General features: G+C 41.7%; 1 protein-coding gene across 3 annotated transcripts in view; it reads left to right on the top strand.

The window, feature by feature from the left end:
• The window catches only part of HERC2 (HECT and RLD domain containing E3 ubiquitin protein ligase 2), a 226,554-nt gene that overhangs the window by 19,336 nt on the left and 180,699 nt on the right, over positions 1–26,519 (top strand). For 2 of the 3 annotated variants that reach the window (XM_082630799.1, XM_082630798.1), the window contains exons 4-7: positions 12,424–12,561; positions 21,427–21,646; positions 25,524–25,624; positions 26,113–26,269. In XM_082630799.1, coding sequence (XP_082486925.1) covers positions 12,424–12,561; positions 21,427–21,646; positions 25,524–25,624; positions 26,113–26,269 — 616 coding nt within the window. The remainder of the gene's footprint in view (positions 1–12,423; positions 12,562–21,426; positions 21,647–25,523; positions 25,625–26,112; positions 26,270–26,519) is intronic. The other variant, XM_082630800.1, reaches the window with a different exon arrangement.

Here is a 26,519-nt window from a genome sequence, read left to right as displayed (position 1 = left end):
AGTGTGATGATTTGATATACACAGCAAATGAAATGATTACCACAGTAAGGTTAGTTAACACATCCATCCCTTCACATAATTACCATCTTTTGATGTGTGGTGAGAACATTTACAGTTACTCTCTTAGCAGCTTTCAAGTATACAGGACTCTGCGGTTAACTGTAGTCGCCATGTTGTACATTACATGCCCATAACTTATTTTCCTTTTAACTGGAGGAAGTTTGTACTCTTTGACTGATGTCTCCGGCCCGGGCAGCTCCTGGCAACCACCAGTCTGCTCTCTATGTTGAAGCCTTTTTAGATTCTACATGTAAGTGGATTGTATAGTCTGTCTGACTTAATTTCACTTAGTGTAATGTCCTAGTCAACCATGGTGTTCTGAATGGCAGGGTTTTCTTCTTCTTTTGATGGCTGAAGAGTATTCCATTGTGTGAGAGTGCCCGTGTATGTGTGTTTGTGTGTGTGTACATACACATTTTCTTTATCCATGCATCCGTTGACGGACAGTTAGGTTGTTTCCGTGTCTTGGCTTTTATGAATAATGCTGCAGTGAATATGGGGATGCACATATCTTTTTGAGATAGTGATTTCATTTTCTTCGGATATTCACCCAGGAGTGGGAATCCTGGATCATATAGTAGTTCTATTTTTAATTTTTTTGAGGAGCCTCCAGACTGTTTTGCATAATGGCTGTACCAATTTACGGAGACTCCCACCGACAGTGCACAAGGGTTCCATTTCTGAGAGTTTTTTTTTAATTATTTTTTTTTATTGGTGTATAGTTGATTTACAATGTTGTCTTAGTTTCTGCTGCACAGCAAAGTGAGTCAGTTATACATATATCCACTCTTTTTTAGATTCTGTTCCTATATAGGTCATTACAGAGTACTGAATAGAGTTCCCTGTGCTTTACAGTATGTTCTTATTATCTATTTTATATATAGTCCATTTCTGAGAGGTGTTTTTTTTCCCCCTCAAAAGGCTGGCCACTCTTTGAAGTATCAGAAGTTTCTTTCTTTTCCGGGGATTCTTGATTTCCATTTTTTTAGATTATGTAAGTTTTTATTATTCTTTAATAAATAGGGGAAGAGGAGGACCACTAGATTTAATAGACTTCATAGTTAATAATTCCTTGCAGAGGTAAGAAAATATACAAATACAACGAAGGGTACTGATATCAAGAATCTGCTGGCCCCACAGGGTTTTCTGTTGAATGAGTCTGAATTTTGTGTGTGTGTGTGTTAATCAGCAGAGGGTGTCAGGATGGTGGGGAAGGGCACAAAATGTATAAGAACACGTCATGAATTTGTGTGTCATCCTTATGCAGGGGCCATGCTAGTCTTCCCTGTATCGTTACCATTTTAGTATATGTGCTGCCAAAGTGAGCACCTGAATTATTTGTAATCATCCAAAGTTCCACCACAGTTTTATCCAACCTCAGACAAATCTGGTCAGTATTTTGGTGTCTGGTCTTGCAGTTGGCTTGTGAGATGATGAGGCACACAGACCCCGGGGCTAGCAGAGGGAGAGCTCTCCTTACTAGCCTAAGGCTCTTGGTGAGATACATGCTCTGAGCACTATCTGGGTGGCAAGAAACGCATGTCAGTAAGGCTAAGATGCCTCAGTAGTAAGACGTGGTATTATTTATCACCAGGAGAGAATGAATCTGATGCATATCAATTTGACATGCTGAAATTTGCAAAAGGTGCATGTCTGGATTGATGAAACACCTACTTCATAGGGTTATTGAGTTGATTCATGAGTTGATGGTGACATGTGCAGAACAGTGCCTGGCTCCCAGTTTGTGCTATTTAAGGGTTTGTGATTCTCACGGTGGTTGTTCAAGTGAAGGCAGGAGTGTCAGTGTCCTGTCCCTGTGAGTCCCCTTCACTGAGCACAGTGCCTGGCACACAGGAGGTGCCAGTACCTAGGATAAAGGATGTCCCGTGTTCCTGTGTTAAATCAGCTTGTGAAGGGACATGCCTGCCTGAGAGACTGGAACTCCTGTTTTTGATTAAAGGAGTTGCAGCAGGAATGAATTCAAATCTTTTATATCACATATTTATTTTTAAATTCAGTGTTAGAACTTTTAAACATTTTTATCTTATTAAAAATACTTACATTGCATGCCTAGCTTATAGCATTCAAAAGCTAACACACAGTTTTCAGTGAAGAGTGAATTCCTTCCCAGTCCTATTCTTCAGTTACCTCCTTTTTTTTTTTTTTTTCTTCTTCCTTCTCAGGGGTATTATTACTATTATTAGTATCTTTCCAGAGGTAACTTACGGGCATATAAGTGCATGTATGAAACATACACACTTTATTTTCAATAGAAATGAAAGCCTTCTAGGATGTGAGGTACACCAGAATTTAGAAGAAATGTACAAAAAATGTGTAACGGTACAGCATTTAGAGTCTAAATGTCTCTGGCTTGACTTTATTTTATCCTTTTTTGAAATCAGTAAATTGACCCCTCCTGTGCCCAGGTCCATTGAGTCGAGGAGAGACCAGTGGGTGGGTAGGAAGCACAGCCCAGACTGCAGCCAGGCTGCTTTGGCCATGGGTCACTATGGGCAGTTCTGGGGATCAGAGCTTTCAGATCCTTTTCCACACTGCAGTCCCAGGGATGCACACTCCTCAGGGGAGACTCAGTGAGCTGGGCAGCATGCGGGTCATTCATTCATTTGTTCATTGATTCACGGACTCATCCGGCTGTTGGTGAGGGTGGTTTCTGGCGCTAGGATGTGGTGGTGAACGAGCCAGGCGTGGCTCCTGCTCTCCTGGAGCTTATATACCAACTGGGACAACCAATAAAAAATGGACAGAGTGGCAGTGGGAAGAAAACAGGTATGAAGAAAACAACAGAGCGATGCAAGAAGCTGCCAGGGAGGGTCCCTGAGTTGAGAAGCCAAGGCCCCTGCATTTACTCTCATGTCCCTCACCCTGCCTGTAACAGCTCTGTATCCGCCTTGAACCGTGAGGACAGGCTCTGTCATTTCACGCTGGTACCCCCAGCACCTGGCAGAGTACTGTGTATACAGGAGGGATCCAATCAGAATTTGTGTCATGAGTTAGTGAGTTGTCTTGTCATGGCTTCAGGCTGGTTAGGGCTGTACCAATTCCCCAGTGGAGGATGGGACACTGAAGGTGAGTGCCCCTTTATGTGTCACTCAGGTGGATGCTTTCAGCTTTTTAACTCTATTCATGCCTGCTGAGTGGTCTTCCTTAATTTTATTTCTCCATCTTTTAAAATCCCATTTATTGGGAATTCCCTGGCAGTCCAGTGGTTAGGACCTGGTGCTCTCACTGCTGGGGCCCTGGGTTCGATCCCTGGCTGGGGAAGTAAAATCCCATAAGCCACGCGGCATGGCCAAAAAAAAAAAAAAAAATCCTATTATCGACTTGGTGGATCACTTTATTTTTCATGTGAGAATTAACTTTTTCTGTTAAATGAATATAGGCATCTTTTTTCCCTAATCTGCTCCTAAAATCTTTGAATTGTTTGTGAAGGTGCCATGTTACCAGCACTACATCCCTCATCAAATGACCTAGACATAATAAATATTGCACTGTATCTTTTTTTTTTTTTTTGCGGTACGTGGGCCTCTCACTGTGTGGCCTCTCCCATTGCGAAGCACAGGCTCCGGACACGCAGGCTCAGCGGCCATGGCTCACGGGCCCAGCCCCTCCGCGGCATGTGGGATCCTCCCGGACCGGGGCACGAACCCGCGTCCCCTGCATCGGCAGGCGGACTCTCAACCACTGCGCCACCAGGGAAGCCCCCTGCACTGTATCTTTATAATACAGTGGAGTCAAGGGAAATTTGAAGGGCCACTTCTGTGTTTGTGTTCCATTAGAAAGTTTTCACACCTAAAGTCTCTTAAAATTATACTTGTACTTCTTTGTAAATAGAAAAAGAATTTCAATGTCATATAAAAACATATACTGTATCTCTTTTTAGCTAATGTTTGATTAATTGGGACCTTTAGTGTAATGGTTAATTTTATGTATCAACTTTGCTAAGCCGTGGTGCCCAGGTATTTATTAGATCAAGTAATATTCCACATAGTTCTGTGAAGGTGATTTTTGGATGAGACTCACATTTAAATCCATGGACTTTGGGGCTTCCCTGGTGGCACAGTGGTTAAGAATCTGCCTGCCAATGCAGGGGACACAGGTTCGGCCCCTGGTCCGGGAAGATCTCACATGCCATGGAGCAACTAAGCCTGTGCGCCACAACTACTGAGCCCACGTGCGCAACTACTGAAGCCCACGTGTCTATAGCCCGTGCTCCACAACAAGAGAAGCCACCGCAATGAGAGGCCCGCACACTGCAATGAAGAGTAGCCCCCGCTCACCGCAACTGGAGAATAAATAAATTTATTAAATAAATAAATCAATCAATCCATGGACTTTGAGTAAAACAGATTACCCTTCATAATGTGGGTGGGCCTCATCCAATCAGTCGAAGAGCCTGAATAGAGAGAAGACTGACCTCCCTCCATCAAGAAGGAATCCTTCCTCCAGATTGCCTTTGGACTCAAACTGTAACATCAGCTGTTCCCTGGGTCTTCAGACTGCTGGCTTGCCCTGCAGATTTTGGCATTGAATTCCCACAATTGTGGAGGCCAGTTCCTTAAATCAATCTGTTTCCCTCACCACCCTCAACACGCACATACTCCGCCCACCTCCGCCGCACACCCCTGCTCTGTTTTCTGTGGAGAATCCTCGCTAATGCGCTTAGATGCCCATAGTTTTTTTATTACAGTCTCTTTTCTGAGAAGCATATGTTAGTGACTAAGCTTTCTTCAAAACACAGTTGAACCTTGTTGAACAGTAGAATGCAGGTCTCCCTGATGGTGGCCCTGGGCTGTTCCAGGAGCGCCCCTCCAGCTGTGGCCCCGACCCACCCGTGGGGAGCTGCACAGAAGAGGTGCCTCCTACCTCTATTTTGCTGTGGCCCCTGGGCCCCAAGCCCTTCTGCCTTGGCACTCCTCTTTCTGTAGGTCCCGGAGACGGTGCTCTGAGTGGAAGTCTCACCGGGCGGTTGTAAAAACCCTCCTCACTGTAACGGACAGGAGCGTGTTAAAGTTATCCCGTCCTGGTTCCATCTCCTGGAACCTGCTCGTCTCCTGCAGGGTATCGCCCTGGAACCTCAGGAAGGTCAGCTACCCCGCTACCCCCCCGTCCCCAGCTGTCCGTAATCTGTGATGTGTGGGTGTTCCATAGCAGTTTATGTTCTGTTTGTTTTCTCTCTGTAACCTTGGAGCCCTGCGCTGAAGCAAAGGAGAGCTGACAAATGCTGGGGGTGCGGTGCGTGTCCTCCTGGAGCTGCTTGTGGAGCTCTGCTTGGTGGTTTTTGCATCCTCGTGACTTCCTCCTGCCTTTGCTGTTGTAAATGTTCTCATTTATGCTCCTGAGAATGAAACTTGAGGTGTGCTTACTGATGCTTCTTGTCTGCTTCCTGGCGAACTGTCAAAGGTTTTTACCCTGGATGAGAGATTATATGGCTGGTATTTAAATGAGCATTTTGAGTTCTTTTTTTTTTTATTTGTAAAATTTACAGCAAGGTGCACATCAGGGATTGCAGACTGCCTCTAAAGGACCAGGTAGTAAATATTTTAAACTTTGGGGACCCTAACTATTTGGTAATCATGGAACCCGGCCGTTGTGCCAGAGCAGCCATACGCAAAACTAAGTGCACACCGACATGTGAAGTTTTTATGATGTTTTCATCACAAAATATTATTCTTCTTTTGATTACTTTTCAATCATTTAAGAATGTAAAATCTTTTCTTAGCTTTTGGACCATACATAAACCAGCCTCGGGCTGGAGTTTGCTCCCAGCCTTATAGGTGGACCCCACCGGTGAGCAGGGCCTAGCAGTTAGAGCCAGCACCGTGTTCTAAGCCGAGCTCTGTGGCTGGGCTACACCGTGAGGTACAGTTTCTTCCGCATCTGTGAACTGGAGACAAAAGCCTGCCTCCTTGAATAATTGTTTGTAAGGATTAAAAAGGATAACGCCCTGTTGTTTGGCCAGATACTTTGTATAGTACATGTAAGCTTATTTTCATTTTCCATTCGCTGCTTCCTTTTTGTCCCCTCTACTTAAGTCCTACCTTTTTGGGATGTGGTCTGTCTTGGTGAGTATTCGGTGTGTACTTTAGAAGGAATGCCTGTTCTGCTGTTGTTGGGTGGTGCGTTGTATAAAACGTTGATCACTTATTCAGGTATATGCCACGGCTGTTACTCCTTCTTCATTCTGGTGGTTCCATTTCCTTCTGGTATTGTTTCCCTTATCTTCAGATCTTCCTTTAGTAATTCTATTGGAACAGGTCTGCTGACTGCAGATTCTCTCAGTTTTTCCTCATTTGAGAATGATGGATATTTTTGTTAGATACAGCATTCTGATTGATAGTTGTTTTGTTTCAGCACTTTCAAAATGTAGAACGTTCCTTTCAGGCCTTATACCGCAGTTGGCCTTCTGATGCTGTGACATCCGTTTAAACTTTGGTGATGACGGTGACTTTTAGGGAAGAGGAGAATTGCCCCCTAGGAAATGAGTTGGCGTTGACCAGGAGAGGGAGGACCGCGTGGTGAGGCGGTTGTCAGAAGCATGAACTTTACAAGTCTCCTCTATTATTGTCGATACGGGCGATTGAGTGACCCGTGTGCCATTGGTGTGGGGGAGTGTGCCTCCCCAGGGTGCGTGAGTTTCGGTTGCTCAGTGCTTGTGGCAATAGTGACAAAATTCCATTTGCCACATTGTAACTTAAATAGGAGTTCTTTGAGGAGTCTATTATACATCTCAGTAAACTTTCTGCCTCCCCCTGTAGGGGAGGTAGAAGTGTCATTGAATGCCTTCTTTAGGAGCGTAGCATGTGTATTCTGAGAAGCAGAATGAGTGCCTTGGTCACTGTCAGTAACGTCTGGAACTCTAAAGGGGTAAGGAGTGTCCTTGTCCTTACAAGGATAAGGCAGTTGAGGCCTCATATTGTGGTCTTAATATATGTAGAGGCTTTGATTTATATTTTGGGTATCTGTGAGGGAAGAGATTCCTAGGGTCCTTGAGCCCAAAAAGAGCAACTCTAAAAGGCTGCGTCCCAAGGGTTTGTAAAAATGTGCACCTGGGGCCAGCCTTTGTTCTCAGGAAAGCTCATGACCAGCAGTTTCCACGCTAATGAGGTACAGTATAGTGCAGGGCTGAGAAAGGCAGTTTCTTGCATCTGAAGCCCCAGGGCAACAGCTAGTCGTCATACGTGGTCCAGAGACCCCAGGGGGCATGAGAGAAGGTTGCTGAAGCCTCTTCAGTGAAGGAGTCTCTGAGGGTGCTAAGGGGGGGGCTATCTGTATCAATTCCCTAGGGATGCTGTAACAAAGTACCACTGAATAGGTGGCTTAAACAACAGAAATGTATTGTCTCACAGCTCTGGACCCTGCAGGTCCAAAATCAGGGCGACGGCAGGGTTGTTTCCTTCTGAGGGCTGTGAGAGAAGGCTCTGTTCCAAGGCATTCTCCTTGGCTTGTAGGTGGTCATATTCTCCCTGTGTCTTCATATTGTCTTTCCTCTGTGCATATCTTTCCGTGCTTAAATTTCCCCTTTTTGTAAGGACACCAGTCACGTTGGATTAGGGCCCACCCTAATGACCTCATTTTAATTTGATTATCTTCAAAGACCTTAGTTTTATAAATAAGGTCACATTCCCAGGTACTCTAGGCTAGGACTTGAACATCTTTTGGGAGGATATGATTCAACCCATAAACAGGTTCTGTGTTTGTCAAGCCAATTTGTAATTGCTAAATACTTAGTTTAATTTTTTAAAAAAATTTATTTATTTATTTATTGGCTGCGTTGGGTCTTCGTAGCTGCGTGCGGCCTTTCTCTAGTTGCGGGGAGCGGGGGATACTCTTCATTGCGGTGCGCAGGCTTCTCATCGTGGTGGCTTCTCTTTGCTGTGGAGCACGGGCTCTAGGCACGCGGGCTTCAGTAGTTGTGGCTCGCCAGCTCTAGAGTGCAGGCTCAGTAGTTGTGGCGCACGGGGTTAGTTGCTTCATGGCCTGTGGGCTCTTCCCGGATCAGGGCTCGAACCTGAGTCCCCTGCATTGGCAGGCGGATCCTTAACCACTCACTGCACCACCAGGGAAGCCCCACTTAGTTTAATTTTAATTTATTACTCATTGTGTCAGTGTCCATGCCCACTATGGGATATTTTAGGGCACTGGGTGCTATGACCATGGGGAGTTCAAGGCAATAATAGTTGTGATGGTTAAGGCGAAGCAAATTTACTTGTCTTCTCAATTATATGTAGTAATTCCCCTAAGATTATATGGGCCGCCTCGTTTAGATTTAGTGGGATCCCCAGCTATACATGCAATTTGAGTCCCAGTATTGATTTAAATTCATGAAGGTTTGCCAGTTGGTACATTTCAGCAGATACTTAAGTTAAATCAGAGCCTGTGTCATAGTGGCACCAAAGCCCTTTGTCTTTTTTTTTTTTTTTGCGGTACGCGGGCCTCTCACTGCTGTGGCCTCTCCCGTTGCGGAGCACAGGCTCCGGATGCGCAGGCCCAGCGGCCATGGCTCACGGGCCCAGCCGCTCCGCGGCATGTGGGATCTTCCCGGACCGGGGCACGAACCAGTGTCCCCTGCATTGGCAGGCGGACTCCCAACCACTGCGCCACCAGGGAAGCCCTGTCTTCTTGTTGTATAAGTTCTTGCAGTAAACTTTGGAGTTCCACTTGGGTTAACTTGTGGACCTTTGTTTCAAATTTAATTTGTTTTTCTCCAGAAAGCTTCAGTATTGTCAGGGTAATGGGACTCCCCATGGCGAAGGTTCCTTTATAGGGTTTAAGGACGCTGGGCTTACACTGGGCTTGAATTAACCACTTTGCTGTGCCCATGGCTGCCCTGGGTGTTTTCTCTACAACCTTCGGGATCAGGATCTTTGTTGTGACAGAGGCCGCAGAGTGGTGCAGTGGGAGAGTACTGGACCTGCAGCCCAGAGGTGGATGCGTGGACACCGTCCTCTGCTGCAGCCTTGCCTTTTCCCCAAGTGCACCCTTCTCCTCCCTCTGCCCCTCTCTCCCCCCTCCCCCCTCCTCTCCACAGTCCCTCAGTACTTTAGATTTCTAGCCAAATAAAGCGCAGGCTCTCGGTTCCTGTCCCTGTCCAGTCCCTCACAGTGAGGACCTTCTGGGTGGTTACAGGGAAGATTTGGGGTCCTGATGGCCCACCTCTGCTTCCCGGGAATGCCAGTCAACCGCCCCAGGGTTGGGATCCACAGCCAGTCTGGTCATTTTTTTTTTTTTTTTTTGCGGTACGCGGGCCTCTCACTGTTGTGGCCTCTCCCGTAGCGGAGCACAGGCTCCGGACGCGCAGGCTCAGCGACCATGGCTCACGGGCCCAGCCGCTCCGCGGCATGTGGGATCTTCCCGGACCGGGGCACGAACCCGTGTCCCTTGCATCGGCAGGCGGACTCTCAACCACTGCGCCACCAGGGAAGCCCCAGTCTGGTCATTTTGTCTTTGCCTTCATGAGGATCACATGGGGCGACATGGGAGCTGTGGCCAAGTCCCCCACACAGACCCTGGTACTCCCTGGTCACAAAGCAGGCTGGAGGTGAGCTTCTGAGCTTTACTGAGGATGGAACTGAAGCTGAGAGACAATAAACAGTGCTTCGTTGCTTGTAAAAAGATTGCATTCCGCTAATCAGGTTGCCAGTCCTGGACACTTCTCGCACACTTGTGAAAAAAACAAAAATGAACAAATCTCTCTCCTTAGTCACAAAACTCAGTAATGATTATTTCATGATTCAAGTTTTAGTGAAAAGATGAACAATTTGTGAAACACAGGAGTGCCAAAGTTATTTGGCCTTCCTCTCACTTGTCTTATCTTTTTAAGAAGATTTATTTACTTCTGCATGACCTTAATTTGTTACAGTGAGAGTACCTATGATAGCTAAAATAGCCATTGTTTGTTTGGTCGGTTGCATTTGCATTGTCTTATTAAGGTTTTACCTTCTACGCCAGTGGTCCTTAAACCTGGTGGAATCTCAGGAATATCTTGGAACTTAACAATGCTGGTGCCCAGGCCATGCCCTAGACCAACTGAATCAGAACCTCTGGTGATAGAACTGAGGCTTGGTATTAAAAATGTGTGTGTACGTGTTTGTGTGTGTGTGTGTGTGTGTGTGTGTGTGTGTGTCCCTCACCCCCTGCTTCTGATGTATGATAAGGGTTGAGAACCTGATTCCGAGTCTGACTTTTTCTGTGACTTCAAGCAGATCTGTACTTAATTTAGAGGCGCTGTGTGGTTTTACATGTGTAATGTATGAAAAGTACACATTACAGAAAAATCTATATTTAATGCCCAGGAGCTTGTTGGATATATCTGTTGGATATATCTTTTTTTTTTTTTTTTTTTCTTTTGGGCTGTGCCTCGCGGCTTGTGGTATCTCAGTTCCTCGACCAGGGACTGAACCTGGGCCCTCGGCAGTAAGAGCACAGAGTCCCCACCACTGGACCGCTAGGGAACTCCCTGGATATTTCTGTAAATGGGGGAGGTACTGTTAACCATAGCTGTTGCAGGAGGTTGAAAGAATGGGACACATGAGGTGTACTGGTGACAGGGGCCTTTTCTTGGGCCTCAGGGGCAGAGGGTTGAGTTAATTACACTCGTCAGTTCCTGGCACACCATTTCCAAATCCATAGTTTTAGGTGTTTTCTTTGTAATGAATTTGTTTTTATGCCATTTAAAACATACTGTTGTACAATGTGCATGCATTGTAAGTTTGTGTACATGGAGTGTGTGTGGTTCTTTAGCTCAAGCACTGTATTTTTAAGTTGTGTCCAGGTCATTGAACTGCTGCAGGTCTCTGTCTTCCATGTCCTCCCAATCCTAGGCCTGTGGGAGAGCTCTGTGGGCACAGCCCCTTGGGGCGACTGGAGGACCTTCCATGTAACTCAGCTGTACTAGATTGCTCTCCAGGTAGGCTGCGGGGTCCACCCTCCCACCAGCTGTGTCTGAAGATTTGTGCCTCCAGCCCTCCATTTCTACTGACCCCTGGCATTATTTAGTTACTGAAGTCATCATTGAGGGCTTACTCCCTGGCATGCGTTGTGCTAGGCATTTGGGATATATCAGAGAGCAAAACCAGATGAAAAAGGAAAAAAAAATAACTGCTTTGGAGCTTATATTTTAGCTTTCTAACAGTTGTGAATTTGGTGAGTGTAAAGTAATATAAAACTTCATTATTTTAATTTATATTTTTCTAAATATGAATTTGAGTATCTCTTCATAGCATTAGCTGTTTGGGGTTCTTTCTGTTGGATATCTGACATTTTTCTGATAGAATGTAGGAGTTTCTTTTGTCCCTTGTTGGTTTTAGGTATTTTTAGATACTCCTTACTGTTTGTGATATGCTATACTCTCTTTCACAGATTTAGATGTACAGTTGACGCTAGCAACATGGGTTTGAACTGTACAGGTCCACATATAAGCAGATTTTTTTTTCTGTAGTAAATAGTGCAGCACTGCATGATCCTTGGTTGTTGGAATTGCTGGACTCGAAGAACTGCACACGTGGAGGGCTGACTATAAGTTACGCGCGGATTTTCGACTGCACATGTTGTTCAGGGGTCAACTGTGTATTTCTAATTATGTCATTTAGAAAATAGTTCATTTAGTAAGGGCTTTTCTAGGCTAGGACACATTTACACCTCAATGTTAATACTAGTTCTCTCTTAACTTACTGTGTAAGGAGTTTCATGACATTTTTTCTTGACTGATACTCGTCAGTGGCCTGAAGTCGTGGTTCCCAATTTTCTGCTGTGTTGCAGCACTCCTGAATTACACTCCCGCGGTGGTAGTGGCCCTGGGTAGCACTGGTTCTTCGCTGGTGGTGGAGTAGGGCAATGTATAGAGTTGAAAATGATTTCTGAATCGTACTCCTTCCACATCCTCCCTTCCCGTGGACACACAGCAGTTGGGAATCACTGGATAAAAACAATTAATGTTAATATCAAAGACTCAGTTTCTTAGTTGTGAGATGTAGTAGGAAATTGGAATATTTTGGAAGACATGCTTCAAAGAACAATTTGAGTATCGATTTTTAAAATTTTTAATTTTTTAAATTAAATTAAAACGGTCACTGGGCTATTCACTACTTAATAAATCACACTGTTTCTGCTATGTTGATGAGTCATGTAATTTTTTCCCCCCCAACCATCAAATGGTCAGCGAATGATGTGTGTTGTAACTTAACCTTTCCATTTCTGGGAGGGACTGGCAAAGAGATGTTACATTTTAAAAAGCAATTTATACATGTACATTTAAAAAATTTTTTTCCAGACGATGGTGTTGGCAAGTGGATGTTACATTTTAAAAAGCAATTTATACACTTAAGTTTTTAAAAAATTTTCCAGATGATGGTGTGGACATGCAGATTGGAACAAAGAAAGAAGATCTGAATGACAAAGAGAAAAAAGAAGAGGAAGAAACTCCTGCACCTGCATATAGGGCCAAATCAATCCTAGAGAGCTGGGTGTGGGGCAAGCAACCAGGTATTATGATCTCCTGAACTTTTGGTACTTTGGAACGATTGATCCAGCACTCATTTTCTAGATAGAGTAGGTGGACTTGTTTTTGGTCAGAGTTTTTAAAAATTAAACTTAAAATTTTTTTATATTGTAATAGACTGTGCATAACATACATTTTACCATTTCAGTCAGTTTTAAGTATACAGTTCAGTGACATTCAATACATTCACACTGTTGTGCAGTTATGACCACCACCCATTTCCAGAGCCTCTTCATCTTCCCAAACTGAAACTCTGTACTTATTAAATGATAACTCCCCTTTCTTCCCTAGCCCCCTGGAAGCCACTAACTTTCTGTTTTTAGGATTTTGACTAGTCTAGTTACCTCATATAAGTGGAGTCATAATATTTGTCTTTTTGTATCTGGCTTGTTCCTTTATTTAGCGTAATGTCTTCAAGATTCATCCATGTTGTAGCATGTGTCAGAATTTCCTTCCTCTTTAAGGCTGAAAAATATTCCATTGTATGTATATACCACATTTTGTTCATCCATCTGTGGATGGGCATTTGAGTTGCTCCACCTTTTGGCTATTGGGAATAGTGCTGCTAAGAACATAGGTGTACACGAGTTCGAGTCTCTGCTTCAGTTCACTGCGTATATACCTAGGAGTAAAATTGCTGGATCATGTGGTAATTCTGTGTTTAACTTTTTTTTCCTCCAGTTTTATTGAGATATAATTGACATATAGCAGTGTATAGGGTACAGCATAATGGTTTGACTTACAAACATCATGAAATGATTACCACAAAAAGTTCAGTGTACATCCATCATCTCATATAGATACAAAATTAAAGAAATAGAAAAAATATTTTTTCCTTGTGATGAGAAATCTTAGGGTTTCCTCTTCTAACTTCCATATTAACATATAGCAGCATTAATTATCTTTATCATGTTGTTCATTATATCCGTAGTACTTACTTATCTTATAACTGGAGGTTTCTGCCTTTTGACCCCCTTCAGCCAATTCCCCCTTCCCCCACCCCCTGCCTCTGGTAACCACAAATCTGATCTCTTCTCCTATGAGTTTGTTTCTTTATTTTTGAAGTAGAATTGACCTGCAACATTGTGTTACTTCCTGTTCTACGACATAGTGATTTGATATTTCTATACATTTCAAAATGATCATCACAGTAAGTCTAGTTATGATCTTACCATACAAAAATGTTACTTAATTACTGACTGTATTCCCCACACTGTACATTTCATACCCATAACTCATTTTTTTAATTGAAGTATAGTTGATTTACAATGTTATGTTCATTTCTGCTGTACGGCAAAGTGATTCAGTTATACATATACATACATTCTTTTAAAAATTCTTTTCGGGGCTTCCCTGGTGGTGCAGTGGTTGAGAGTCTGCCTGACGATGCAGGGGACACGGGTTCGTGCCCCGGTCCAGGAAGATCCCACATGCCGCGAAGCAGCTAGGCCCGTGAGCCATGGCCGCTGAGCCTGCGCGTCCGGAGCCTGTGCTCTGCAACGGGAGAGGCCACAGCAGTGGGAGGCCCGCATACCACAAAAAAAAAAAAAAAAAAAAAAAAAAGCATAAAAATTCTTTTCCATTATGGTTTATCACAGGATACTGAATATAGTTTCCTGTGCTATATACTAGGACTTTTTTGTTTATCCATCCTATATATAATAGTTTACATCTGCTAGTCCCAAACTCCCAATCCATCCCTTCCCCACTCCTCCCCCTTGGCAACCACCAGTCTGTTCTCTATGTCTGTGGGTCTGTTTCTGTTTTGTAGATAGGGTTCATTTGTGTCATATTTTAGCCCTGACTCATTTCTTTTGCAACTGGTTGTTTGTACCTCTTAATCTCCCTCACCTCCCACTTTTCTCCCCACTGGCAACTACCTGTTTGTTCTCTGTATCTTTGACTCTGTTTATGTTTAGTTATGTTTATTTATTTGTTTCACTTTTTAGATTCCATATATAAGTGAAATCATACAGTATTTGTCTTTCTCTATCTGACTTATTTCACTTAACGTAATACCCTCTAGGTACATCCAAGTTGTCGCAAATAGCAAGATTTCATTCTTTTTTTTAGTTGAGTAATATTTTGTATGTGTGTGTATATCTGTATCTATATTTATCACATCTTCTTTATCCATTCATTTATTGATGGGCACTTAGGTTGCTTTCATATTTTGGCAATTGTAAATAATGCTGCAGTGAACATAGGGGTACTTATATCTTTTCTAATTGGTGTTTTTGTTTTCTTTGTATAAATACCCAGCAGTGGAATTGCTGGATCATATGGTAGTTTGATCTCCCTGTGCTATGCGGCTGCTTCCCACTAGCTATCTATTTTACGTTTGGTAGTGTATAAGCCTTATCCTTTTGTTGATAGCTTTCTTCACTATGCAGAAGCTTTTTAGTTTGATGTAGTCCCATTAGTTTACTTTTGCTTTTGTTTCTCTTGCCTGAGGAGACATATCCAGAAAGATATTGCTAGGGCCAATGTCAAAGAGTGTACTATCTATGTTTTCTTCTAGAATTTTTATGGTTTTAGGTCTTACATTTAAGTCTTAAATCCATTTTGAATTTTTTTTGTGCATGGTGTGAGAGAGTAGTCTAGTTTTGCATGTAGCGGTCCAGTTTTCCCAACATCATGTGTTGAAGAGGCTGTCTTTTTTCCATTGTATATTTTTACCTCTTTTTGATTAATTGCCTATATAAGTATGGGTTCATTCTGGGCTTTCTATTCTTTTCCATTGATCTATGTGTCTGTTTCTGTGCCAGTACCATACTGTTTTGATTACTGTAGCTTTGTAGTATAGTTTAAAATCAGGGAGCATGATACCTCCAATGTTGTTCTTTCTCAAGAATGTTTTAGCTATTCGGGGTTTTTGTGTTTCCGTACAAATTTCAGAATTATTTGTTTTTGTTTTGTGAAAAATGCCATTGGGATTTTGATAGGGATTGCATTGAATCTGTAGATGGGTAGTATGGTCATTTAAGCAATATTAATTCTTTCAGTATACGAGCACAGTATATCTTTCCATCTGTTTGTGTAGTCTTTGATTTCCTTCATGAGTGTCATACAGTTTTTTGACTACGGTTCTTTTACCTCCTTAGATTTATTCCTGGGTACTTTATTCTTTTTGATGCAACTGTAAATGGGACTGTTTTCTTAATTTCTCGTTCTGATAGTTCATTGTTCGTGAATAGAAATGCAGCAGATTTGTGTTTATTAATTTTGTATCCTAAAACTTTACCAAATTCATTGACAAGGTCTGGTAGTTTTTTGGAGTGTCTTTAGGATTTTCCATGTATGCCGTCGTGTCACTGCAAACAGTGACAGTTTTACTTATTCCTTTACAGTTTGGATTACTTCTTCTTGTTTGATTGCTGTGGCTAGGACTTCACATACTGTGTTGAAAAAAAGTTGTGAGAGTAGGCAACCTTGTTTTATTCCTGATCTTAGAGGAAATGTTTTAGCTTTTCACCACTGAGTATGATATTAGCTCGGGGCTTGTCATATTTGGCCTTTATTACATTGAGGTATGGTCCCTCTGTACCCACTTTTATGAGAGTTTTTATGATAAATGGATATTGAATTCTGTCAAATGCTTTTTCTGCATCTGTTGAGATGATTACATGATTTTTATCCTTCAGTTTGTTAATGTGGTATAGCACATTGATTGATTTGTGGATGTTGAACCATCCTCGTATCTCTGCAATAAATTCCAATTGATCATGATGTATGATCCTTTTAATGTATTGTTGAATTTGGTTTGCTAATATTTTGTTGAAGGTTTTTTGCATCTGTGAACATCAGGGAAGTTGTCCTATAATTTTCTTGCCTGGTGGTTGTCTTGTCTGGTTTTGGTATCAGGGTAATGCTGGCCTTGTAAAATGAGTTTGGAAGTATTCCCTCATTTTCTATTTTTTTTTGTAAGAGTTTGAGAAGTATTGGTATTAATTCTTCTTTGAAGGTTTTGCATAATTCACCAGTGAAGCCCTCTGGTCCTGGAGTTTTGTTTGTTGGGAGGTTTTTAATTACTGATTCAGTCTCCTTACAAGTAATTGGTCTGGTCATACTTTCTATTTTTTATGATTCAGTCTTGGCAGTTTGTATGTTTCTAGGAATTTATTTCTTCTAAGTTGTCTTTGTCTTTCTGTGCTACCAGCTGTAACATTTCCACTTTCGTTTATGGTTTTATTTATTTGGGCCCTCTTTATTTCTTGGTGATTCTAGCTAACAGTTTGTTAGTTTTGTTTATCTTTTCAAAAAACAACTGTTGGTTTTATTTATCTTTTCTATTGTCTTTGTAGTCTCTTTCATTTGTTCCCACTCTGATCTTTGTTATTTCCTTCCTTCCAATAACTTTGGGCTTCATTTGTGGGTTTTTTTGTTTATTTGTTTTTTTTAGTTTCTTCAGGTGTTTATTTAGGCTATCTGGTTTCTTGTTTATTTGAGATTTTTCTTGTTTTTTTTGAGATAGGCATTTATTGTTCTGAACTTCCCTCTTAGAACTGCTTTTGCTACATCCCATAAGTTTGGGTATGTTGTATTTCCATTTTCATTTGTCTCAAGGTATTTTTTTTGTTTTTCTTTTGATTTCTTCCTCGACCCATTGGTTGTTCAGTAGAATGTTGTTTAATCTCCACATATTAGTGAATTTTCCAGTTTTCGTCTTGTAATTGATTTCCAGTTTCATAACTTTGTGGTTCAGAAAGATGCTTGATGTGACTTCAGTCTAATTAAGTTTATTGTGACCTAATACGTGATATTCTGGAGAATGTTTCATGTGTACTTGAGAAGAATGTGTATTCTGTTACTTTTGGATGGAATGTTCTGTATATATCTGTTAAGGTCATCAGATCTAACGTGTCATATGAGGCAGATGTTATTTTAATGATTTTTCTGTCTGGATGATTTATCTATTGATGTAAGGGATGTATTAAAGTCCTTTACTATACTATAATACAATACTATTATTGTATTGCTATCAATTTCTCCCTTTAGGTCTGTTAAGATTTGCTTTATATTTAGTTACTCCTTTGTTGGGTGTATAAGTATTTACAAATGTTATATTCTCTTGTTGGACTCACCCCTTTATCATTATGTAATGCCCTTCTTTGTCTCTTATTACACTTTTGTTTTAAAATCTATTTATCTGATATAAGTATAGGTACCCCAACTTTCTTTTGGTTTTCATTTGCATGGAATATCTTTTTCCATCCCTTCACTTTCAGTCTGTGTTGTGTCCTTATGTCTGAAGTGAGTCTCTTGTAGGCAGTATATAGATGAGTTCTTTTTTTTTTTTTTAAATCCTTTCAGCCACTCTGTGTCTTTTTACTGGTGAATTTACTCCATTTACATTTACAGTTATTGATAACGTTTGTTTTCATTGCCGTTATGATAATTGTTTTGTTTCTGGCTGTTTTGCAGTTCTCCTTTGTGATTTGATGATTCTCTTTAATGGTATGCCTAGATTCCTTTCTCATTATCTTTTGTGCATCTACTATAGTTTTTTGCTTTGTGGCTACCAAGAAGCTTACATATAACAACTTGTATTTATAACATTCTATTTATAAATAAACATACGTTTGAACACATTCTAAGCTTTGCATTTTTATCCTCCTCTCCCATGTTTTGTGTATTTGATGTCGTAATTTGCAAGTTTTTATCTTATATATCCCTTAATTGTTTTAGTTATTTTTACTTCTTTTGTCGTTTAACCTTTATACTCAGTTTTTATTAATCCACTACCTTTATTATATATTTACTTTTACCAGTGAGATTTATACTTTCAAATGTTTTCTTGTTACTAATTAGTTCTCTTTCTTTTCAGCTTAAAGAACTCTTTTTATCATTTCTATTAAGGTTAGATTAGTGGTGATGAACTCCCTTAACTTTTGCTTGTCTAGAAAACTCTATCTCTTCTTCACTTGCTGCTTGATATGTTTGTTGGGTAAAGAAGTTTTTTTCATTCAGACTTTGAATATATTATGCCACTCTCTTCTGCCTTGCAAAATTTATGCTGAAAAATCTATTACAGTCTTATAGGGGTTCCCTTGCATCTAACAAGTTGTTTCTCTCTTGCTGCTTTTAAGATTTTCATCTTGTTTTTAACCTTTGACATTTTAATTATGATGTGTTTTGTCGTGGGTGACTTTAGTTTTCTGTTGTTTGGAACTCTCTGGACTTCCTGGATCTCAATGTCTGTTTCCTTCCCCAGGTTAGGGAAGTTTTTACCTATATTACATCAAATAAGTTTTCTGTCCCTTTCTCTGCCTCTTCTCCTTCTGGGACCCTGTGAAGTCTGCTTGATATTGTGTCGTATATCCCTTAAACTATTTTCACATTTTTTCACTGTTTTTTCTTTTTGTTGCTCTGACTGGGTGAACTACATAGGTACCCTGTCTTTGAGTTTACTGAGCTTTTCTGCTGCTTCATGTAATGCGCCATTGAACCCTTCTAGCATGTTTTCAGTTCAGTGCAATTTTATTTTTCCAGTGTATTTTCTCTCCTTATTCGATTGGCAACTTCTGGCTTCTAATTTAGTGATTCATCCTTATTTTTTTTCCATTCTACTGTTGGGTCCTTTCACCAAACTTTATTTTGGTTATTAGGTTTTTTGGTTCCAAAATTTCCATTTGGTTCTTTTTTTTCTTTTTAAAATAAATCTCCTTTTTCTTGTCTTAGGTTTTCTCTTTTTTCATGTTTCAAGTGTGTTTGTTTTTGCTTTTTGAAGCATTTTTTTATTGTGGCTTCTTTAAAATCTTTATGAGAGTATTCTAACGTCTTTGTCATCTTGGTGTTTCCATCTATTGATTGTCTTTTTAAAATTTATTTTGAGATCATCCTTGCTCTTGATGTGATGAGTGACTTTCTGTTGAAACATGGACATCTTCATGTTATGTTCTGAGACTCTTTTTGACTGGTTTTCTGTGACACCGTTCTGGCAGGGCAAGAGTGTGCTATACCTTGTTACTGCCAGGAGGGGATGGGAGTTCTGCTGGCTCCCCCCATGGTCTCCATGATTTGTTTCTTTGTTACTCTATTTACTCACCTAACTTGTTTCAAGGTATCCTACAATAAATGACTGATTGATTAGGCATTAGGAGTTGGGCAGGGCAAGCACCGTTAGGACATCAGGAAGGAGAGCAGGCAGATGCTCAAGGGCATGAAGGCTCTCTTTGAGCTTCACGGTTGTCTCTGGGCTTTGCAGCCGTATTGTTATTTCAAACTAGAAAACATAGTGATTATTCAGGAAGGTAAAGCTTTCTTAGGCCTGATTTCTGGAAGAAATTCTGCATGGGGGATGTGTAGACAAACTGTCTTTGGCAGGGCTTGTCTCAGTGAAGTCTCCCGTTTGTATGCGGGGCCTCAGGCACCTCTCAGTGCTGGGCCAAAGGTGATTCTGCAAGGATGCCTGTGAGGGGTAGGGATGGTACTTCATGTATAAATCTTTCTGCTTCTTCACCTTGAGCCTAGTTTGGAATTTAAAGTATTTTTAAAAAACATTTATTAATGTTTTTCTCATATTTTTCTGTTACATTGCTTTTAGTGTTTCTGAAATCTGTATTTAAAATAAATTCTTTTTTCCTTTTTTGGCTGTGCCGCACAGCATGTGGGATCTTAGTTCCCAGACCAGGGATCGAACCCTCACCCCTTGCATTGGAAGCATGGAGTCTTAGTCACTGGACCACCAGGGAAGTCCCAAAAGTATTTTTCAAAAAACAACAGCAACACAAAAAACACGCAAAAACGTATTTTTTCCATCTAGTTTTCTATAATGATTATCCATTTTAGCTAGTGGAGCTTTCCAGACTTAGCATCCAACCTCTGGTGTCTGGATGTGCATCTCTGTGCCATAGTTCCTGTGTGTGGAGAGGGAAGCTCTGTCCTGGTGGCGTCCCTAGAGGGTGGTGAGGTACATCCATCTGATGCCTTCTGTGATCTCCTTCTCTCCCATAGGAAGAGCATGTTTAGGTCGTGGGTAGCTAAAAAATAAATGTCTTCCATATAGGGGAAGTCAGTAGGTGTGTGCCTTTTGTCTCTTGGGATGTGAGGCTACCAGGGCGATGACTGTTTTGGCTTCATAGCTAATAAATATCAGAGATCGAAAAACAAGCACAGGACATCTCCTGCTCTCATTACCACTGGGTGCTTTATTGGTGTAGGGGGTTGGTGGAAGGTAACTTAGCTTTATGCTTAATTGTAAGACAAGACTCCTTTTAGTTATTTTCATTCACATAATTTTCTTCTAGGTACCTAAAAATAAAAGGTCCTTAAGTGTAGAAAATTTCAAACATACACAGTAGAGAGAATAGTATAATGAAATACTACTTACCCATAGCACATTCTGACTGGCTACTTCATCTTTCTCTGAAATATTCCAGTAAATGTATTACCTCTCATCAGTCATGTATGCTGGGCAGTTTATTGAAACTTTTTATTTTGGATTTGGTTTCATAACATGAAAATACTGGATATAGTTTTTCTCTCTGTCTAGGAAATGTGTTGCTGATAAGGACTGACTTCACAATTTTGTGTTAAAAACTTTTATACCATGTTTACAGAGGGGCAGTATAACTTGGTGGCTAAGAGTGGTCTCCCGTGTGCCATACTCAGCTGGGTGACCTTGGGCAAGCGCTCTGTGCCTCAGTTTCTTCCTCCATAGAATGCATGCACAGCACTACCTCTTAATGGTGCCTGTGAGGATTACCTAATGTGTGTAAAGTGCTTAAGACCGTTTGTGGCACATATTAAGCACTCAGCTGTTACCTATTATTGTTACCCATTTTATAACGTTGCAACAAACTGTGCCCGTGATATTCAGAGGTTGGATGTTTTATCTTGTTTTCTAGAGGTGAATGAACTGAAGGAGTGTCTCTCTGTGTTGGTTAGAGAGCAGCAAGCTCTGGCCATCCAGTCAGCCACCACCACGCTCTCAGCCCTGAGGCTCAAGCAGAGACTCGTCGTTTTGGAACGATACTTCATTGCCTTGAATAGAACTGTTTTTCAGGAGAATGTCAAAGTTAAGTGGAAAAGCAGCAGCGTTTCTTTGCCTCCTGTGGACAAAAAAAGGTAATAGTATAATTAAGAAAGAATCCTGATACCAGCTAAATATAAAACTCAGGCTGTTTTGTTTAAGAAAGTTTAATTAAGGCTTCCAGTGTAGTCTGTTTTTGTTTTCTGAAATTTTATTCTTTCTTTCCCTTTTCGTATGTCTCATATAATCTGGAGAATGGCTTTCCCAATTTGCTCATAAAGTAACAGGCTGTGCTGTAGCCTGTACCATTATTTTACAGACGCTGTTCTGTCAGTAACTGTAGAAGCCAGTCAGAAGTTGAGCTCAGCAGGTCTAGATTTGAAAATGGGATCTGAACATCACATTCTTTTTGTTTTGGTGCCGGGTAGGGAATTATCACATTGCAGTGGTGCTGAACTAGTTTAGATGCTCCGTTTTTTTTCTTCTTAATGTGATTTACTTACTCTTTCCTTACAAGAGGTGCTTTTATGGATGCACATGCAGTTGCAAGAAATAATACAGAGAGATTCCTTATACCCTTCAGCCAGTTTCCCTAGTTTTTCACTTGCAAAACTGTAGTACAGAAATCACGACGAGGATATCGACTTTGATACATTGTACCCGTCTTACTCAGATTTCCCATTTTACGTGCTTTCAATCCTGTGTGTGTGTGTGTTTGCATGAGATTTTATCACAGGTGTAGATTTCTGTCAGTACTGCCACAGGGTACAGGACAAGGACCCTTTTTTATAGCTGCAACCATTAACCTGTTCTCCATGTTTATTATGTAACCTTTTGAGGTTGGCTTTTTCACTCAGCATTATTCCTTTGAGATTCTTCCAAGTAGGTGCATGTGGCATCATTGTTGAGCAGGATTCCATGTATGGATGTACCACATTGTGTTTAACCACTCAGCCTTTGAAGGATATCTCAGTTGTTTATAATGTTCGAGCATTTTGAATAAAGCTGCTGTGAATATTTGTGTAGAGGTTTTTGTGTGAACTTAAGTTTCATTTCTCTGGAATAAATGCCTAGAGTGCAATTGCTGGGTTTTATGTCTAGGTTTGTAAGACATTTTCGTGCTCTTTCCGGAATAGCTGTACCATTTTACATTCTCATCAGCCATGTATGTATGAGTGGTTCCGTTTTCTCCATATCCTCGTCAGCATTTGGTGGTGTTGTCACTTATTTATTTTAGCCTTTCTGTTAGATGTGCAGTGTTATCTCCTAAATTTTAGTAGATATCTTTCCCTAATTTCTCAACTTATTTGGATAGTAGTGGGTTTTACCTTTTTCGTAGAACTGGCTGTGGGTTGGATAGTTGATTGGCATAGATGGGGGTGGGTCCAAGCTGTGTCCGTTTCTGTTTTCTTAAATAGCTGTAAAAAGGAGAGCCACTTGTTGAAGATTTAGCAGTTTACACGGTACAGATTTAGGACTGTTGGGCTCTTTGTCCGGGGATAAGGTCGCGATTGGCTGAGGGGAACCCCAGCTTCATGCTTCTCCTGGTGCAACTTTCTTAGAGGGCACCCAGTGCAGAATGCTCCTCCCACTGCATCTGAATTTACTTTGCATGTGTATTTCCTGTTTTCAAGACCACATGTCTTATTATACATCTGTATCTTGTCAAGTTTATAATTCTCGTTCAGTATAAATCTCCTTATTCCTGTCTCCCAGGTACCCAGTCCCCTCGTAGGAGGCAGCTACTAATTACAGCTTCTTGTGTTTCCTCATAGAGCTCCGCAAGCACGTATCCTGCACTGTTCAGGATTCATAGACGTGCGCATACCAGCTGCCTCTGTGGGTCCCCACGTTCCTCACTGCTAATTTGACTTGATGTTGTATCTTGGGGAGATCATTCTATATTATTGCCCATTTTAAATAACATTTCTCCCTAATTATGAAAGCAAATTAGAGTAAGTTTGGAGAGTGCAGTATATAGTAGAAATACATAACAGTATAAAGTTGAAAATAAAATTGCTTGCTACGTATGATTGAGTTTATATTGTACACACATTTTTGTATTCTAGTTTTTTTTTTAATTAGTTTCTGCTTTATAACAAAGTGAATCAGTCATACATATATATCTGTTCCCACATCCCTTCCCTCTTGGATCTCCCTCCCTCCCACCCTCCCCATCCCACCCCTCCAGGCAGTCACCAAGCACCGAGCTGATCTCCCTGTGCTATGCGGCTGCTTCCCACTATCTATCTGCCTTACGTTTGGTACTGTATATATGTCCATGCCTCTCTCTCGCTTTGTCACAGCTTACCCTTCCCCCTCCCCATATCCTCAAGTCCATTCTCAAGTAGGTCTGTGTCTTTATTCCTGTTTTACCCCTAGGTTCTTCATGACATTTTTTTTCTTAAATTCCACATATATGTGTTAGCATACGGTATTTGTCTTTCTCTTTCTGACTTACTTCACTCTGTATGACAGACTCTAGGTCTATCCATCTCATTACAAATAGTTCAGTTTCGTTTCTTTTTATGGCTGAGTAATATTCCATTGTATATATGTGCCACATCTTCTTTATCCATTCATCCGATGATGGACACTTAGGTTGTTTCCATCTCCAGGCTATTGTGAATAGAGCTACAGTGAACATTTTGGTACATGACTCTTTTTGAATTATGGTTTTCTCAGGGTATATTCCCAGTAGTGGGATTGCTGGGTCATATGGTAGTTCTATTTGTAGTTTGTTTGTTTGTTTTTTTGGTACGTGGGCCTCTCACTGTTGTGGCCTCTCCCATTGCGGAGCACAGGCTCTGGTCACGCAGGCTCAGTGGCCATGGCTCACGGGCCCAGATGCTCCACAGCATGTGGGATCCTCCCGTACTGGGGCACAGAACCTTGTCCCCTGCATCAGCAGGCGGACTCTCAACCACTGCGCCACCAGGGAAGCCCGTATTTGTAGTTTTTTAAGGAACCTCCATACCGTTCTCCATGGCGGCTGTACCAATTCACATTCCCACCAGCAGTGCAAGAGTGTTCCCTTTTCTCCACACCCTCTCCAGCATTTATTGTTTCTAGATTTTTTGATGATGGCCATTCTGACTGGTGTGAGATGATATCTCATTGTAGTTTTGATTTGCATTTCTCTAATGAGTAAAGATGTTGAGCATTCTTTCATGTGTTTGTTGGCAGTCTGTATATCTTCTTTGGAGAGATGTCTGTTTAGGTCTTCTGCCCATTTTTGGATTGGGTTGTTTGTTTTTTTGCTATTGAGCTGCATGTATATTGTACACACATTTTTGTATTCTAGTTTTTTTTTAAAAGGATGATTTTTATGGTCTGTATAACTTCTTAATACGTGCGAAATGAAACCGTGTCTTGTTAAATTAACATGTATAAGTAGTAAAAAGCTTAAAAAGACATGTGAGAATGATCAGCACTAAATTCGAGAGGGGTCACCTGCTGAGGTAGGTGGGGGTGGGGGTGAAGGAGAGGAGCCCATGGACGTCACACAGCCCCAGGCAGGGTGAGAGCCAGAGCGGACCCCAGGCCTGGGGCCGAGCCTGGGCACTTGCCGCCTTGTTCTCTGTGTGTTCCTCACCCCTCACCTGCCTTTTCTTTACTTCGGAAGTTGAATCCCCCTTTTACGTTTATCTGTTTATTTTGTTTATCATCTGTCTTCCCCCAGCTCATAATATTAGTTCCCTGAGATTCTTTCATGAGTGTTTTAGCAAGTCATTTAAAATTCTTTTTAACTGTCTTTTTTTTTCCCTCAAAGAGAAAACTTTTCCTTTACAAAGGACATTTGATAGAAGTCTTTAAAGCATGAAACTAAAAGTCATTTGTGATCCTACTATCTAAAGAAACCCACTGATCACATTTTGGAACAAATCCTTTCGTATGACTTATTTTATTTTAGAATTTGCACATGCCTCTGACTGACCAATTCCCACACCCCCCCATGTATGTTGTCCGCAGTTCCCGGCCCACAGGCAAAGGCGTGGAAGGCCTTGCGAGAGTTGGATCCCGAGCAGCTCTCTCCTTTGCCTTTGCGTTCTTGCGCAGGGCCTGGCGGTCAGGTACGTGGGCCCCGCGGGTTCCGTTTCCGGCTACATCAGGAGATGTGGGTTCTTGCCTCACTTCTGCCGCCACGTGCCCCTGGGTTGATCCCATGTGCTCTCTAGGCCTCATTTTCCTCGTTTGTAAAATGAGAGGCTTCACAGTCTGTTTGACTCGGCAGGCCTGTGCTTCTAAAAAAAAGGTGCGTGTGCACATACGTCCCAGGTGAACCACCGCAGTGCCTCCGTACTGATACATTTTCTAGGAGAACCAGAAATGAGAATTGCTCACATGAGAGTCATAAAATAAAGAATTGACGTGGGAGCAACTGTTCAGTGTTAGTCTCTGAGTTCTTGCGGTATCTCATTGAGAGGAAAGTGAGAGATTGAAAACCTGCCAGTGGCATCCGCTCACTCTGGGGGTAGGAGACCCGCCCGGGAGAGCGGGGAGGACTCTGTCCGTGTGCCGCCCGGGGACGGGCGGCCTCATCTGCCTTGTGTGTGCCCAGGGGAGGACGCGGACCTCTGCAGCGAGCTGTTGCAGGAATCCCTGGACGCCCTGAGAGCCCTGCCCGAGGCCTCGCTCTTCGATGAGAGCACGGTGTCCTCTGTGTGGCTGGAGGTGGTAGAAAGAGCAACCCGCTTCCTCCGGTCCGTCGTGACCGGGTGAGTTCTTCCTCTCACGTTTTACCGTGTGAACGGTTCCAGCATGCTTTGCAGTCTCGTCTCACCACCTTCTCTTTTAGAGCTAAGAAATTTAGTAGGTTGGTTCCTGGAGTGTTTCCAGCGTACCCTCAGGCTCATGATTTGAATAATGATACAAGTAGTTTTATGCCACAGCAACTTGGAATATGTCTTCTAATGTAATCATCGTATGGTATCTGAATTAATACTTTTAATAAAAACTTATCTTTAC

This window comes from Mesoplodon mirus, assembly GCF_964341445.2.
Source record: "Mesoplodon mirus genome assembly, chromosome: 8".
NCBI classification, from domain to species: Eukaryota; Metazoa; Chordata; class Mammalia; order Artiodactyla; family Ziphiidae; genus Mesoplodon; species Mesoplodon mirus.
This window is presented reverse-complemented; position numbering and strand designations above follow the sequence as displayed.